A 16,140-nucleotide genomic window follows, 5' to 3' on the forward strand; every position below is an offset into this window, starting at 1 on the left:
TGATGAAATACATCCATGTGTAATCTGGATTTATGTTTAATTAATAAAAACATACATATAAATTATATTATATCATAATACACAACATCAACAGCGCCCTTACAACTACACTGTAGCAGTTAAACACTGTAACTATTTAAATATTTAAATAATACTCAGTATAATCTAGACTGAAGGTATAGTGAATGTATGGAGGTTTGTCTGTGCCAGTTAAAGAATAAAAACGATGAAAACTTAAAGGATCTTAAAAAATATATTCCGTATTAATTCCTCCCATTCATCCATAATATAGGCCATAGACTTAAAAAGCTAAAATAATGACATTAATTATGACTTTTTATGTCGAAATATCAGTTTTTAACTCGTAATTTTGATGTTTAAGAGCTTCTATCTCATAGTTGTGACTGCTTATTTCATAATTATTAGTTTTTATCTAATAATTATGAAATCTTTCTCATATTATCTATTTTTAACCTCATAATTGTGATGTTTTTTGTATCTCATATTATGACTTTGTATCTCATTATTATGATAATTACTATAGTGATAATTGATAATTATAAAATCTACTTTTTAACTCTATATTTATAGAATAATTGTGAGTTTTATCCCATAACCATAACTTTATCTAATAAATTATACTTTCTATCTCATAACTTTGACTTCTAACTGATAATTTAGACTTTATATCTCATAATTTCACTTTAACACACTTATTTCTTATCATCTGTTCTCCACTTCATGTCATGGGTATCATTTCTCTGTTCTGTGACATTTCTATAGAGGGAGTAACTGTAACGTGACCCAGTTCCCCTCTGTGATCATTAAAGTATCTGTGAGTCAGATTCAGTGACTGTGGAGTGACGTGGCTCTCTAGTGGTCGTGATGGAAACAACATGTGTGCAGGAACAAACTGAGCTCATTATAAGAAGCTTTGTCTGTGCTGGTTGGCATTCAGGGGCTTTTATTTTGGAAAACAAGGAAACACGCTGCCTCCTCTACAGACTTCCTGTCACATCCCAGATTCTAAAAGATCCTTCTTGTCTTATAAATATGATTTATATTCACACTGAATCCAGTTTCTGTTATCTAATAAATATCACTTTTTAATCCCAGATCTACTTTTTAGCTAATATATTGTTTAAATCTAAAAAATATATATCTCATAGATTATTATTATTATTATTATTATTATTATTATTATTATTATTATTATTATAAATATTACTTTTAAATATCATATTTGGACTTTTTATCACATAATTTGTTACTTTTTATCTCAACATTCTCTGTGGATGAGTTTTTAATAGTATAATTTTTACTTTTTATTTCATATATAAGATACAAAGTAAAAAAAAATGTTTATTAGTTTAAAAGGAAATATTTATAAAATATTCCCTTTAAAACTGATAAACATGATTTTTCTACTATCTTTAATCTAATAAATATAACTTTTTGATCTAAAATCTACTTTATATTTCATAATTATGACTTTTTAGTCTTAAATGTATTAAATGTATCTCATAATATATAGTTTCAATCTCATATTTTGACTCATTATCACATTTACCTTTTATCTAATCATTTTGACTTTAAAACTAATAAATGTTATTTTTTAATATAATAGATATATATTTAATCTATTAAATATTACTTTTAAATATCATATTTTGACTCTTTATTGCACAATGGTGACCTTTTATCTAATAATTTTGACTTTTAGACTAACAAACATACATTTTAAATCTAAGATCTACTTTATATCTCACATTTATGTCTTTTTAGTCATAAAATTATTAAATGTATTTCATAATATATAGTTTAAATCTAATATTTTGTCTCTTTATCACATATTGTTTTACTTTTTATCAAATCAAATATTATCAAATATTATTTTTCAATATCAAAACTACCTATCTTTTTACTTTTTATTCCATTATTTTGATTCTTTATCTCGGATTATGAGTCACCATGCGGATTTTTGTATATTAATTTAGGCAGAATTGGGCTTCTATATATATGATGGCACATATCTTTACATATTTCCTTAACCCCACAGTCCTCAACCTGCATCACCAGACTTCCCTCCACTGTGTGTTAGTTGTGTTGATACGCAGGAGACGTGAGAGATGATGCGCTGATCTGACAGCGCCTGGAGTGGCTGAACGCGCGTCGAGACAGCGAACTGCTGCTGTGGATGTCGGTGACGCAGTCAGACCGGAGATCCACGTCTGGACAGCCTGCGACAATCCCCGCTCAGATTAGCGCTTGACCCGCAGGATTTGTTGGAGAGGCACCTGATTCACCGGGAGCGACACGGACAGTCAGAGCAGACAGAATGATCTAGATGTATATTTATATTCCTCCGGAGTCGTTTCAAGAAGCTTCTCCGTCTCTGATATTGTTTAATAATGTTTGGACGCATTTTACGCACGCTTGACTCCAGGACGCCGGGAGCCCTCTCCAAGGACCAAAGTGGAGCCATGGCAGGTTTTACGCACAGAAATACGCCGACAGGAGTGTGTGAGAAACTTTCTGCTGCACTCTTTATTTCTCATTAGTCGTCTGAGATCTGATCATGTGTGATACTCCTGCTGCCGGTAGAAACGTCTAATCCCTCCCCGATTACCGCGCACAAATGGATTGCGTCCTGCCGGCCAGCCGACTGACATCAGGGCCCAGACGAATTGATTTAGCCGCTATGTTTGCGCTGTGACTGCTGAATTGAAGCCAGTCCAGCATCACTTCGTAAGCGGGACCTCAGCTTCTTCCCCCTGGTGCCAAAATGAGAAGAGCTGTGCTGAAAGAAGCCGCAAAACGCTTCCCCTGGCTGGCCAATGTCACTCTGTACGGGTGCTTATTCGCCGGCGGTGACCTTGTCCATCAGCTCATCGCTCAGAAAGAGCGCATTGACTGGAGACACACTCGCAACGTGGCCATTGTGGCAATCAGCTTCCATGGAAACTTTAATTACTTTTGGCTGCGAGCCCTGGAGAGGCGGTTCCCCGGAAAGTGCCCCGGGATGGTTTTCCGCAAACTGCTGCTGGACCAAAGCTTTGCGTCGCCTTTGGCCACCAGTGTCTTCTACACAGGTAAGATGGATTCAGCGCAGCAGATCCACATTCAGTGCAAAGACACAAACAGTGGAGGCACAGCTTGTTCTCAGTTTGGGTAGAGGTGCTGTGCGAATATCATCTATAACATCCAAATATTTAAATATAAATCAACTTTTTTCTCATGTCACCAAACCATCAGAGCAGGAACACAGACACAATCATCTTTAATCGGTTAGGAATCTGTAAAATGATCAGAATCTTTGTATCTTTGAACGATTTATCACATTTTTTTTTTTAGCTTTCTTGACCTACAATCATTAAAAATATATATAAAAGACACAGCAGTGAGCTAATGACTGTAATGAGCTAATGACCTTAATGATCTATATTAAGGTCCTCAATCAATCAAACATCGTGTTCACCAAGCTGAAGAGTCATTACACGCGTTTTAAGGTTGTGCGTAATGGCGCACTCCAAACTCTGCGTAAACGTCTCCTCTGTCCTGCAGGGGTGAGCTACTTGGAGGGAAAGGAGGACATCTTTGAAGACTGGAGAGAGAAGTTCTTCAACACCTGGAAGGTAAGAAAGGAAAGCAGCACGACGCGGAGGAAAGTCACTTTCCCTTCACACACTGACTGCTGCGAGCTCACAGCCAGATTAACCCAGATTGTCTCAGTGCTGCTGCTGCGCAGTGGGCGCTCCGCCCGGGCCCGGGAGCAGGCCGGGTAATTCAATCGTGTCAGTGCGTTTCAGGACGTTCAGGAGCTGAAGTCCTGCCAAATTGAAATCACAGTGTCATGCTGCGATGTATCACGATCCTGGTAAACATGTGCACACATTTGTGTCCAGAAATCTGAGTTTCCTTCAATCTGCAAAAAGTTCCAGCTCAGTGATTACAGACCAGTTTTCAAGAAATGTAAAAATTAAATTTTTCACAGCGGTGCGAGTAGATTTACTCAGTTACTGAGGCTACTTCAACAATGCACCATATTCTATAAAGCCAACATGGATTTAGTACATAAAATGTTAAACTGGTGACACTTTTAGAGCTGAATAAACTTTAATAATAAACCAATTATCAAGCAATTCCCACTGATCTTTATAAACCTTCCATGAAGCATTTCATGTTGGTAACAGTGAAAATAACTTGTAACTAAAGTTTGATAAATTATACATTTCCGGTCCCTGTGAGGAGCGACCCAGCAGTGTTATCTCATTTCTTCTGCAGAACATTAAGGACTTGTTATTATAATCCTTCACTCTGGATACTCTAAATACATTTATTTATATTTGTACTCATCTGTTTTACCTCAGAACTGTTTTGAAAGCTGGTAATTAACCTGTGGTTTCAAGTAGAATATGAATAATTCTGTTACCTGCCGATCATTCAGTTTTTTCTTACAGCCGTCACACAGAAGTCTGCACATTTCTGTGTTAGGTTACAAGACTCTTTGCTTCTTTCTGAGGGAGGAAAAGTTTATTTATTTCTCTTGTTTAAAGACTTGAAGAGAAGCTGCCGTCTCACCTCTCCGTCGCCCTGACAGCAGACAGGGTGCCGCTTCTATAACACAATATTTTAGAAGGATAAAGATTTTACTTTAGATGTTGAGAGTAACCTGGGAGTGAAGCAGCTCATGTGAATCTATTGTCACATCCTTTAAAGGTTAAACCACTCAATCTGAGGGGAAATGTCGCAATTCAACAACTTTCAGTTTAGTATTTTTAGACAAAAAGGATCCCACGCTCATAACATCCAATCAAAACTCATTATCAGGTTGTTTGTGTTGCCAAGCAGCTCATCACATCCTGTTTTCTCTTTCAGACTGGACTCATGTACTGGCCATTCATGCAGGTAAACATGAAAACTGTTTATTGTTTTGTGCACATTTATATCTGTTAGTTGGAAGAATTTTAGAAGAATCAGCCCACTGGAGGATCAGAGAGTGAAACTGTCCTCTGACACCAACCACAGAGTCAAATTTATTAGAAAATCCAGATCAAATCTGATTAAATTGATTGTATTGACGAGTCTTGTGCTCAGGTGCTCAGGGATTACTCTTCATGCCTCATTAGTCGACTTTAACTCTCATCCTGTTTTCTGCCCTCTCATCCCGCTGCCTCTTCACAGTTTCTGAACTTTGTCCTGATGCCGCTCTACATGAGAACGGCCTTCATGGGCTGCTGCGCCTTCCTCTGGGCCACCTTCCTGTGCTTCTCACGGCAGAGCGGCGACGGCACGGCCGGCGTGGCTCTCGCCTTCGTCATGGACCCTCGCAAGACCCTGGAGGAGATGCGCCAGGCCCGAATGGCCCGGAAGAAGCAAAAGATCCAGAGGGAAAACTAAAGACAGCATGAGGAGGAGGAGGAGGAGGAGGAGGAAGAGGAGGAGGAGGAGGAGGAGGAGGAGGAGGAGGAGGAGGAGGAGGATGCCTCTCTTTCAGGCCTTTGAGCATCAGTCACAGGACAGAGTGGTTCCTTCTTTTTGCTAATCAGCACCCACAAACTGAGAAACCACAGAGAGCCGAGGAGCTGAGGAAGAGACAAGAGAAAGAAGCCCATCATCACAGTCGTCATGACATCTGAAGGTGGAAGTCTCCAATGTGTAACCATGTGTTTCTGCTAAATATTCTCATTATATTTGAACATTTGGGTGTTAATTGTTTATTAGTGGAGGGTGAAATTATCAGAAGTCCTTCTCAGGGGAACATGAATCTTATACAGGAAGTTGTCGAGACATTTTGCTTTGGATCACAGATGGAAAATCTGTTCAAGTGGAACAGATTCACAGAATATGAGGTCTGAGTGCTTCATCCTGTTTATAGCTGATGAACAAACGACGCTCTCGCCTCCAAACTGTGATGAGATGATGTGATGTTGACCTGACGTGAGCCTGCAGTCCAGTGAAGATCAGGTTTAAGGGCTCCATATTTTCTGCTTTACACTCGTTGTGCCTTCTCTTGGTGACTGACTGTCCGGCCCACACGGGTCGGAGAGCTCGCAGTGTTTGGCTGAGTGGTGACAGTCATTCATATCAATCAATACAGTGAGGTACAGTATATATATTTTTGTGTGTGTACAGTTTTAAATGGAGTTTTTGTGTTTTATTTTGGGATGCACTGATTACAGATTCAGTCATTATCCCCTCCGCCACCGTGATGATGGAACGTGAAGTCAGGTGAAGTCTCGTAGTCCACAAATGTTTTTCTGGAGCCTCACAACAAAACAGAGTTGAAGCATTCTGCTAAACAACTGAAGTAGCGAGAGACTTGATTTAAAATGTAAAAAACAACCAAGAAAACAAAATCTTTGTTAAAACTTTGCCGGATTAGCTGTTAGCACTTCCTGTTTGCAGTTTACTGATGGATGTACAGACAACCATCACTGGGTCACTTTGACACTGAGAAAACTTAAAAACATGATGTTTCTAAGGCAAGTTCTGCACATATACAGAGCGTCTCGTTTGGGGATTTCTAAGTGGATAGATGGAGTCTTTATCTCCTCCCCTCACGTTGATGTAAAGTCATGTGAAGTCTCGTAGTCCACAGAACATTTCCGGAGCTTCACAGCAATAAAGCATCTCAGCATTCTGCTAAACAACTGAAGTAGCTGGAGAAGAAAGAAAACACCGGCTCCAAAAATCTCTAGAAACCAGAAATGTTTTGTGGTCTCCATCAGCACGATGGTGAGGGGATAACGAGTGAAATATTTTGGATGAACTGTTCCTTTTAGTGTAAAATGGTTCCTTACCTGGGGGGCATCGGCGTCTTCTTGAGGAGAGAAAGGATCAGGAAGTCATCAGACCATTTCAGGAATTGGAGACTATTTTCAGTGGCGGATTAATTAACGATAACAATCTATATGATGTTATCACCACATGTGTCAGTGCATCCCTCTCGTGTTGTGTCTCCTAGTCTGACCTGTGAAGCTGCAGTATCTTAATCCTGTCCTCTTACTTGAAACATCACATAGGTTGCCATCAGCCCAGATACCTTATCATGTAACACGTCACCTCCCTAAAACCATGCCCATGAATCACTCTCCTTTAGACTTTTAAGAAAGATTTGTGACTTTTATTATTATTAATCCAAAAAAGACGACTCAAACACCTGAAGATTTTCAGAACAATCGCTGTACCAGGTGTGAACGGCTCGGATATTGTTAAAAACGTACCTGTCAGTTACAATAAGGTGGAGCAAGTTTAGACAGACTTTAAGAGGTTTGGACGCGGCCCTTCTGTAGATAAGCTTTAAGTGAACAACAAATTAGACATTCTCTGTTTTTTCATGTATGAACCACAAATAAAACTTCAAAGAAATGTTCAGAACTTTGTGTGGAAGTCTTTATGTTGACGTTTTCGGTGACAAACACTAAAAAAACTCAACGATTTTGATGCTCATCACTTGTTTTTTATTCCAAGCACGGCTAATTACATCCTGACATTTTACTCTCTATATTTACCTCCAAATTTCCTGACGGTCATGCGAACATGTTTGTAATCTGCTGTCGGTGTTGTAAAGACTCTCTGAAAACACGCAGCCCAGATATGAAGCAAGGACACAGAGGATTGGAGTGTATAACAGCTTTATGCTCTAGTGATGGTGCGTGTGGATTAACCAGGATCGGATAGGCCTGCTTAATCCCTCTGAAAAAGGACGGCGTTGAACCAGTGTGACCTCTGACCCCAGCAACAGGAAATGAAATTCCCCCAATCAGAGTCAAAGACGCTGTCAGGTGCTGCGCCCGGACATCTGTTTGCTACACATAATGTAAGTGGCCAGATGTAGAACAGGAAGTAATTATGAGGGGAAGCAAAGGATTTAAAATACAACGCATCAACCCACAGTCAGGTCTAATCGTCACCATAGAAAGAGAAATTTAAAAAAGCAGGAAGTAAATTCTAAACCATTAGAGCATCAATTCTAAATATAACTGAAGTTTTGTTGTCTGTCCTGTTAAAGGTTATGGAAGATGCCTTTGGTTGTTTATGAACTTCTTTAAAAACAGTCTAAATATTTATATATAAGAGGCAGAGAAGCAGAATGTAGTTTGAGTTAATTTAAGTGTGTGCATGGTTGTTATTCCTTGAAAGTAGAACAGAAGATGACCACAGTGACGAACGCAACAGAAAAAAGGGGAAGATAATTACGTCCCCATGATGTGTTTACATTCTTTTATATCTAAACAAATCAGTTAAAATTAAAAAATAATAGCTCAGGCATTACAACGTGTCCAGTTGATTGAATTTCCTGCATTGCAATACTAACAAAAATAAAGCCTAGATAAAGAAAATTGGTATTTAGAATTTGAGTGCTGGATTTTCCCAGCTGTCATGGAATGCAACACTGAAGGAAACTATAAGAGGTTTCATTATTTTCCAAAATAAGGGAAAAATGTTTTGAAATATTAAAAAAGGCTCAACAAAAATAAGATGATCGATTTATTTATTTACTTATTGATTTAATTGCAGATAAAAAAAAACATAATAGATCAGATAAGAAGAGCCAAAACAAAAAAAAAAACAGATAATAGCTCGTCAAGTTGCCTCCTAATGTGAAACATATAACATGAAGACAAACGAATATAAGCAGTACACAAATATAAGATCCTAACTTTGATGAGTTTTCATCTCAACATCGGGAAATATGCTTGTATATATTTCAGAAACATCAAGATTGACCTTGGTGTCTAATGTTGTGCTCATATTACCTGTTATTTCCGACTGCTCATGAAGGCAGCACCGGCCGCTGCTAATCCATCAAAACGTCTAGACCCGTTTTACTCTGACATCTCTCCTCTGATTGGACGATGATTCTAATCCCGCCTATCAAAAATTGATTGACAGGCACTCAGCCAATAGCAGAAGTCCTCGAGGCCGCCATCTAACTTGTGATTGGTTAGTGGGATTGGACAATATGAATGGCAACATGTATTGTTCGACGTCTTCCCAAGAAAGCAGCAACTTTGTGGTTTCCAACTCCGGAGAGACTTCTTCGACTTTTCCTTCATCGGTTCTCCTTCAGACTTCACCGACACAGTCGCCGGTTGTTGTACCGGCTCATGACGACGATCTAGAGGAAGAATAAGAAAACAACATCGCGTCGAAAGAAGCGAACTGTTGAGCGTAAGTTCCAGTTGTCTGTTGTGTTTATCTCAGCTGGGATTTAAATGGTTAACGCTAAACTCCGTTAGCCCAACTAGCTAACTTTATATTTAGACAACTAAGAATATTACTCTGACTTTCTTGTGTTTTCTAAGTTTAGTTGAAAGAAAATAGTTTTAGCTCAGTTTCTCAAAAGTTTATAAAAGCAGGTGTAACTTATGATAAAGAAAATAACAGTATTGTAAAATACCCGTTATCTTTTAAGCACCGTTTTGTTCGGGTTCCCGTTTTCTGCGACCAGACTCCTTATAAATTCGGTGACAAATTTATTTCAGTGGTGGCTTGATTCTAATTTTACTCTACTGAACTTAAGTTAAAGGTGTTTTATGAATCGATGGAATCTAGTCTTTAATTCAGTAAGAAGTGTAACGTCACTATTGGTTGTTCAGTCGGATTTTCCCCTTATTAGCATTTCGGGTACCCGTTTTCTGCATCCAGACTCCAGTCATAAACTGGTGAGTAATTCATTTCAGCAGTGTCTTAAGCCACTTCTAAAAGAATTTAGCTAAAAGTGAAGATGTTTTATGAATCGATAGACTCTAATCTTTAATTCGGCATATATTCAGTAATGTTATTCAGAGAAATGTAACGTTCGTATACTTAGAGAAGTCCGTGGTAGTCCGATTTTACCGTTATCTTTCCAAACTAAGCACACCGTTAACTCCATGAAGGACGGTGACAGTCAAAGTCTGTAAACTCAGATTTTATGTGGGACATGATGGTTAATGATAATTCACATGATTGCCGTATTAAAGCAAAAATCAAGATGAATCGTTTAAGATCATGTTTTTCAATAATTTGAGATTTTCCATTAACCGGTGTGACGTTGATTACAAAATACCCGATTTCTAAACGGAATTCTGCTCCACCAGAACTTGCCTAATTGCCATGTTTTAATTGAACCCCAGACCAGGAGAGTGAGCTCTCCATCCGGACCAGGCTGGAGATGGGGGATCTGGAGCCTCCAGAGTTTGGGTCCCTGGAGGAAGAGCTGGAGTACTGGAAGGAGCAGGCTGCCCAGCACCAGCAGAGGTGTGTGGGCCCCATTTATGTTGTTTATAACAGAACAGAATCCATTTTCACTTCTGCTTACTGCAGTTCCTCATCTTAAAAGATGCCAAAAGTGCTATACCAGTTCAACTGGGTGTATATAGTAAATCTGGCCAATATATTTACACTTAATATAAGAACACATGTCTTGTTAGTTTCCCTTCACTGTTGTCTTTTATTTGTTATGAATTATGATGACTTTATAAGGGACTATTTTGGAAAGCATGTGAGAAACAGTCCCTCCATGAACAAACTACAGAGTCCTAGATGCCCTGAAAGGTTTTTTTTTATTTCTTGTAACTTGTTATATAAGTTACATAAATTCATATTTTGTGCTGATAAGCTTGTGGCAGCAAGATTATAACAGAATCTAATATAATCCTTCAGGACTTCTCGTGCTCTGCAATTAAATTCTGAAAAAACAATCAGAACCTATTCGTTTCTCATGTTTTCAGTTTATAGAAATGGGAGTCTGCAGACACTCCTGCAAGACAAATAACTGTGAACCTCAAGCTGTTTTCCTGTTAAACACATTTCTGCGATGTTTAAACTTGTGTTTAATCCATAATGCCCAGTGTTTCCTGTGATTGGGTGGGAAATGATCAGGTTTTGTTGTTTATCCAAACAAATTTAGTATAATTCTGCCCAGCCCTCCTCCACAGAGCGGTCAGATTATTTTGCTCTGAACATGACTGTGAATGATGTGTTTTCACTCAATAGAACCAGTAAATCCAAGCCAATAAACCAAATTGAATAATAGATCAGATTTGCTGTGATAGCGTCCAAAGTTAATAAAAGACAAACTTTACATTGTGTGTGTGTGTGTGTGTGTGTGTGTGTGTGTGTGTGTGTGTGTGTGTGTGTGTGTGTAGTGCGGAGGAAGCCCAGGAGGAGCTGCAGGAGTTCCAGCAGATGAGTCGGGACTACGAGGTGGAGCTGGAGACGGAGCTGAAACAGTGCGAGACGCGAAACCGAGAGCTGGTCGCAGCAAACAACCGCCTCAGGATGGAAGTGGAAAACTACAAGGTGCACACGACATTATCAGTTATCAGAGGCTAGCAAAGAGTATGGGTCTTGTTTTGTTTTGGTTTGGGTCTCTTAGATGTAGATGGATGTACTCGTCTTGTAATATTACGTTATAGTTTAACAGAGTGATCGTCTCAACATGCTTTTATAACACTGAAGCACAGAGATGCTGCATCAGGAAGGTCATTTTCATAACACTCAACCAACTGACCTGTTAAAGTGTATTTGACTGGGGATTTCCATATTCATCAGCTGATAGTAAGTGGAGTTTTATGGCCTTACCCTCTTCTCTGAACACACACACACTCACTCTCTCTCACAGAGGGTTGATTCAGCGCAGAGAGAGGCAGCTGATGACTCTCGCTCCGTTTGTGTCTGGAGGGGATAGCACTTTACATAAGACTAACTTCAGTCGTGTCGCAGTTCATTCGCACTCTCTTCTCCCTTTTTTTAAGAAATATATTTTGTTTGTCGTCATGCTGAGATGTTCAGAGGCAAAAAAACAAACAAAACAATGCATAAAGAGCGTCCGTTGTGAAGCCTTGTTTGTGCTCTGCTCAGTGTCCCTGCTGCGAGGCTTCGACGGTGAGGTCATTGAAATGTGTGCTGCTGTTTCCACAAGCGTTCATAACACGAGGCTGTGCAGCTCACTGTCTTTGTGACAAGGTGTTAAAACACTCTGTTAATCATTCAGGAGAGAATAAGTCATGTAGCTGTTTACTAACAGGAGGAGAGCTCAAGTGGATTTATCTTCACTCCTGTTTATCAGCCTGACTGCAGCAGAGAGCGGAAATGTATTTAACTTCATGAACGTAACGTTACAGAAGAGAGAGAGAGAGAGAGAGAGTGGGTGATGCTCAATCTTCACTTGTAAAGCAACATTAACCACAGTCAGTAATCAGACTGTTACAGTGGGAAGGAACCAGACTTATGAAAGAAGTCACACACGACACTTTTAAGAGAAATTAGCACTGAAACCACTGAAACGTTCCCTAAATGTCACATCACAAGGTACTAATTATAACAGTGACCAAAGAAAACAGAGACCCAGAACTGGTGACTACATCATGTTGACAGAATCTGTCTCAGCTAGAGGTTAAAATGATCTGCAGCATCAAAAACATTCAGTCCCGGGGTGATAAAGTAAAGTGGGGCACCAATGGGCTCGTTCCTGCTTCCTTCCTACCCTTTTAGTTCTGGCCCTTTGCTTTGACCACACCCCTCTTTGAACTGTTCCTGTGCTGAGAAGATAAAAAGATTTCCAGAACAGTAAAACGAGCTTTATAATCTTAGACGGCTCGTATGACCAGTATGCAGAGACTTTGTGGAATGTAGCTGAAGCATGCTGAAGCTTGAAAGTGTGTCATGTTGTCTGGTATCGGCTCTCTGTTCCTCACAAACCCTCCTGGAAGCTCAGTACAGGAAGATATTTACTGTGTTAGACGAGTTCTGATCCATGAAACAGACGTCCGTGTGAATAATTTAAAGCTTTTAGTCGAGTAAATTTCACCTTTCATTAGCTGAGTACACCTCTGTTATTAAATCCTCCTCTCTTTTTCCGTATTCTGTCCGTTGTCACGTCCTCTCCCGGTCCTGTGGTCGTCCTCCTGCCAGGAGAAGTATGAGACGCAGCACTCTGAGGCCTACCGACAGATCTCCACCCTGGAGGGAGACCTGGCTGAGACCACGGCCGTCAGAGACCAGCTTCACAAATACATCAGAGAGCTGGAGCAGGCCAACGACGACCTGGAGAGGACAAAGAGGTCAGAGGAAGTCACACACAATCTGATTAAACCAACTTTAGCTGTAACTGTAAACCTAAGATAGAAAAATGGGCAGCGGTTCTGGAGTCTCACCGTGTGTGTTTCAGGGCGACCATCATGTCGCTGGAGGACTTCGAGCAGAGGATGAACCAGGTGATCGAGAGGAACGCCTTCCTGGAGAGCGAGCTGGACGAGAAGGAGAATCTGCTGGAGTCCGTCCAGAGGCTGAAGGACGAGGCCAGAGGTGGAGATTCACTGATCTGCTGTCAGATAAATCTACTTTTACAGACCTTTACTGTCGTGGAGGGACGGGTTTGACGTATCTGTGTGATGTGATTCAGCATGTAAACACAAATTACATCCAATTACTGTGACAATTACCAGACTGTTGTGTGCAAACAGTTTTTATTCTCTCCAGAAGGTTCCCAGACTGTTTGCAGAGTGACTTAACTTCTGTTTCTGTCGCAGTTCATAAACCAGCTAAATAGAAATTACACAAAGCATTTTCTTCTTCACGTGTTTCCAGTCAAAATGAAAACAGTTGTTTGTTACTCACGTCTTGTATTTGTGTGTCAGACCTGAGGCAGGAGCTCGCGGTGCAGCAGAAACAGCAGGTACAGGAGAGGAAGCCGTCTCTCAGCAGTGCCGTCAAAGAGCCTTCCTCCTCCTCCTCTCCCTCCTCCTCCTCCACCTCCTCATCCATGGCTGGGCTGCCCACCCCACCCCTCACCCCTCCAGACAAAAGAGTGGAGGACAAAACCACGTCGTCCTCCTCCAACCAGCCCGCTCCGTCAGTCAGCACGCCGTCCAGACCTCCAGCCGCCGCAGAGTCCTTCAGCACCCCGCTGCCCTCCATCAGCAGAGGTCGGCCCACGAGTGTTGTGTTGTCAGAACGTCTTCTTCTTCTTCTCCTCCAAACTACAGACTACCTTATCTTAAGACTAAACACATTGCTCAGGACAAAAACAGCGATCTGTGATCAGTTAATGGTTTAATGTAAATCATCAAAACATTCTGTGATGTCAGCTGTTCCACTGTGTTTTAGCTGTTACATATTTGACTTGATTATCTCCACATTGATCAGCTGTTGTGTTCCTGCAGGTGAAAGCCTCTCGGGGACGCCTCTCACCACGTCGGCGAGAATCTCGGCTCTGAACATCGTCGGAGAGCTGCTGAGGAAAGTCGGGGTAAGAGCTTCGCTTGTGTTTTGGACCCAAAGGACCGAAGAGAAGTTTGGTGTTTAAAAGAATCGGCTCCTTCTGTTTTCATCGACTGGTGACTTATCATGTGACGCTGCAGGGTGTCTCTGCTTCTCCTCTCAAACGAACATAAATACTTTATTTTTTCACGGTTTGTTATTAGTTTGGAAAATGCTTTATTTGAACCGATGTGTTTTCATGTTTAGCAATGTGCTCCAATATGAATGAACGTGATGTTTCAACATAATCTGGTGTTTCATCGGCATGTTCAGGCGATGGATTTTGTCGAGGCAGCGCGCACCGATATGAAGCTGAAGGTTTTCTTCCCTGTACGTAGAACCTGGAGTCGAAGCTGGCGTCGTGTCGGGAGTACGTCAACGAGCAGAAGCCGAGCCGCAGAGGTCACGCTGGAGGACAGGGAGCGGCGTCGGGCCAGAACAGCTCCTCAGAGACTCATCCTACCAACGGCCTCTACAACAAGGGGTGAGCTGCCAGTCGTCGAGGAGAAAGGCTTCACTTATTTTACATATACTGATGAAATCTATACGTATGTTGAGGAAACGGCTCCCTGAGTGTTTTTGTCGTTCTGCAGGCTGGTGAAGAGGTTAGACTTCGGAGCGGGACCCAAACTGCTGCTGTGAAAGTGTCCGACCTCGTCCTGCTTGATTCAGCCTGGATCCGGCGGACGTTTCCCGGTACTGTGTGCTGCACATCATACGGACCTCTCACTGCGAGCTGCAGGGATAACACGGATGGACACTTTGTTACCGGCTCTTGGTTTGTTTTCTCGGCACTCGCACTTAGCTTGAACTAATTTACCGGAGTCGTGCTGCCTGTCACCTCCTCGCCTCCTTTGTGTTTGTCTGCCAAGTGTTTTGCTCTTTTTCTTTATTTTGTGTCTTTGTATTTGTGCCCATAAGCTGCGTCGACACTGAACAGGAAGCGAACTGTAGAGACATCCTGATCACGTCTGTGCTTTCAGTTCAGTGGTCAAAACCTGTGCAATTAAACCAAAGTGAACATCGGCTTCATGTTCAGTTTGAACACCTTCAGAGTGTCGGAGTGCTGAACACTGGACGAGCACTTCGACCTTCACTGGAGGGTTTTTGTCTTTCTGAATGCTTCATTTATGTGTTGAAGTTCAGTCAGTTTGGTCTTTTTTGTCGTCATTAAACCTCGTCGTCCGTTGATGTTCTGCTTTTATCCAGTGTGCCTCTGCAGGTGTATTAGTTGAGTAACGCCTCGATTCAAACGGGCTCGACTTTTGTTCCGTCCTCCGCACGGCTTCATTTCTCATTTGGAGCGTTTATGTTTATGTTTTTTGAAAGTTGACCCGATGCTTTGTACCGTTCTTGTGTGTGACTTCCTGCCCGGCTCGATCTGCTCTGTGCAGCCTGATGCTGCTTCTGTCGGGACGTATTTTAATAATAATAATAAATAACTGTAGTTTTACAGCACTTTTCATAAACCAAGTTAGAGTGTTTTATAATAAAAACTTAAAAACCATCAGTCAAGAAAAAGAAGAATAAAACTTCCTCTGGATGCTGCAAATTCTTCGGTGTGTTCAAGTGCTTTTAAACATGTTGACAGCTGATTCAGGTATTCTAGTGACAAGTAAAAATTCACAAATATGCATGTGAGCATCAACCCAGCGTTTACTGTCGTCCGCCATGTTTTAGCATCATGTCACATCTTGCTCTGACCTGAGGGGGCGTTTGCGTCAAGTTTCCTCATCGGGAATACGTTTTTTCTGCCACTTATCCAAGAGAAAATGTAAAAAACATTGAGTTCTGACATTTTTTTTTTCTAGTTTTCAATAATTGCAGATTCATTTCTCTCACCATTGATGGCAAAAAATAAGTATTTGAAGTGTTGGAAAAATAAGA

At 40.9% G+C, this 16,140-nt stretch overlaps 2 protein-coding genes across 2 annotated transcripts; both read left to right on the forward strand.

The window, feature by feature from the left end:
• Window positions 1-2,080: 2,080 nt before the first annotated feature.
• Window positions 2,081-5,435, forward strand: LOC115575934 (mpv17-like protein). Its single transcript, XM_030408365.1, has 4 exons — window positions 2,081-3,092; window positions 3,565-3,635; window positions 4,879-4,908; window positions 5,185-5,435. The coding sequence occupies exons 1-4, from the start codon at window positions 2,786-2,788 to the stop codon at window positions 5,398-5,400; spliced, it is 624 nt and encodes a 207-aa protein (XP_030264225.1). The 5' UTR covers window positions 2,081-2,785; the 3' UTR covers window positions 5,401-5,435.
• Window positions 5,436-8,962: 3,527 nt separating this feature from the next.
• Window positions 8,963-15,726, forward strand: LOC115576386 (nuclear distribution protein nudE homolog 1-like). The gene is made up of 9 exons (XM_030408972.1): window positions 8,963-9,177; window positions 10,125-10,248; window positions 11,139-11,292; window positions 12,907-13,055; window positions 13,163-13,299; window positions 13,632-13,919; window positions 14,157-14,242; window positions 14,592-14,737; window positions 14,847-15,726. Exons 2-9 carry the CDS (start codon window positions 10,163-10,165, stop codon window positions 14,893-14,895), a joined length of 1,095 nt encoding a protein of 364 aa, XP_030264832.1. The 5' UTR covers window positions 8,963-9,177; window positions 10,125-10,162; the 3' UTR covers window positions 14,896-15,726.
• The last annotated feature ends 414 nt before the right edge of the window (window positions 15,727-16,140 follow it).

This window comes from Sparus aurata, chromosome 23 (genome assembly GCF_900880675.1).
Source record: "Sparus aurata chromosome 23, fSpaAur1.1, whole genome shotgun sequence".
In the NCBI taxonomy this organism is placed as follows: domain Eukaryota; kingdom Metazoa; phylum Chordata; class Actinopteri; order Spariformes; family Sparidae; genus Sparus; species Sparus aurata.

What these genes read in the sequence shown, in the direction of transcription:
- LOC115575934 (XM_030408365.1), top strand. Translation starts at nt 2,786, where the DNA reads ATGAGAAGAGCTGTGCTGAAAGAAGCCGCAAAACGCTTCCCCTGGCTG. An exon ending in CACCAGTGTCTTCTACACAG is followed by an intron (nt 3,093 to 3,564) that starts GTAAGATGGATT and finishes TCTGTCCTGCAG; the next exon opens with GGGTGAGCTACTTGGAGGGA. An exon ending in AGTTCTTCAACACCTGGAAG is followed by an intron (nt 3,636 to 4,878) that starts GTAAGAAAGGAA and finishes TTTCTCTTTCAG; the next exon opens with ACTGGACTCATGTACTGGCC.
- LOC115576386 (XM_030408972.1), top strand. Translation starts at nt 10,163, where the DNA reads ATGGGGGATCTGGAGCCTCCAGAGTTTGGGTCCCTGGAGGAAGAGCTG. An exon ending in GACCTGGAGAGGACAAAGAG is followed by an intron (nt 13,056 to 13,162) that starts GTCAGAGGAAGT and finishes TGTGTGTTTCAG; the next exon opens with GGCGACCATCATGTCGCTGG. An exon ending in GCTGAAGGACGAGGCCAGAG is followed by an intron (nt 13,300 to 13,631) that starts GTGGAGATTCAC and finishes TTTGTGTGTCAG; the next exon opens with ACCTGAGGCAGGAGCTCGCG.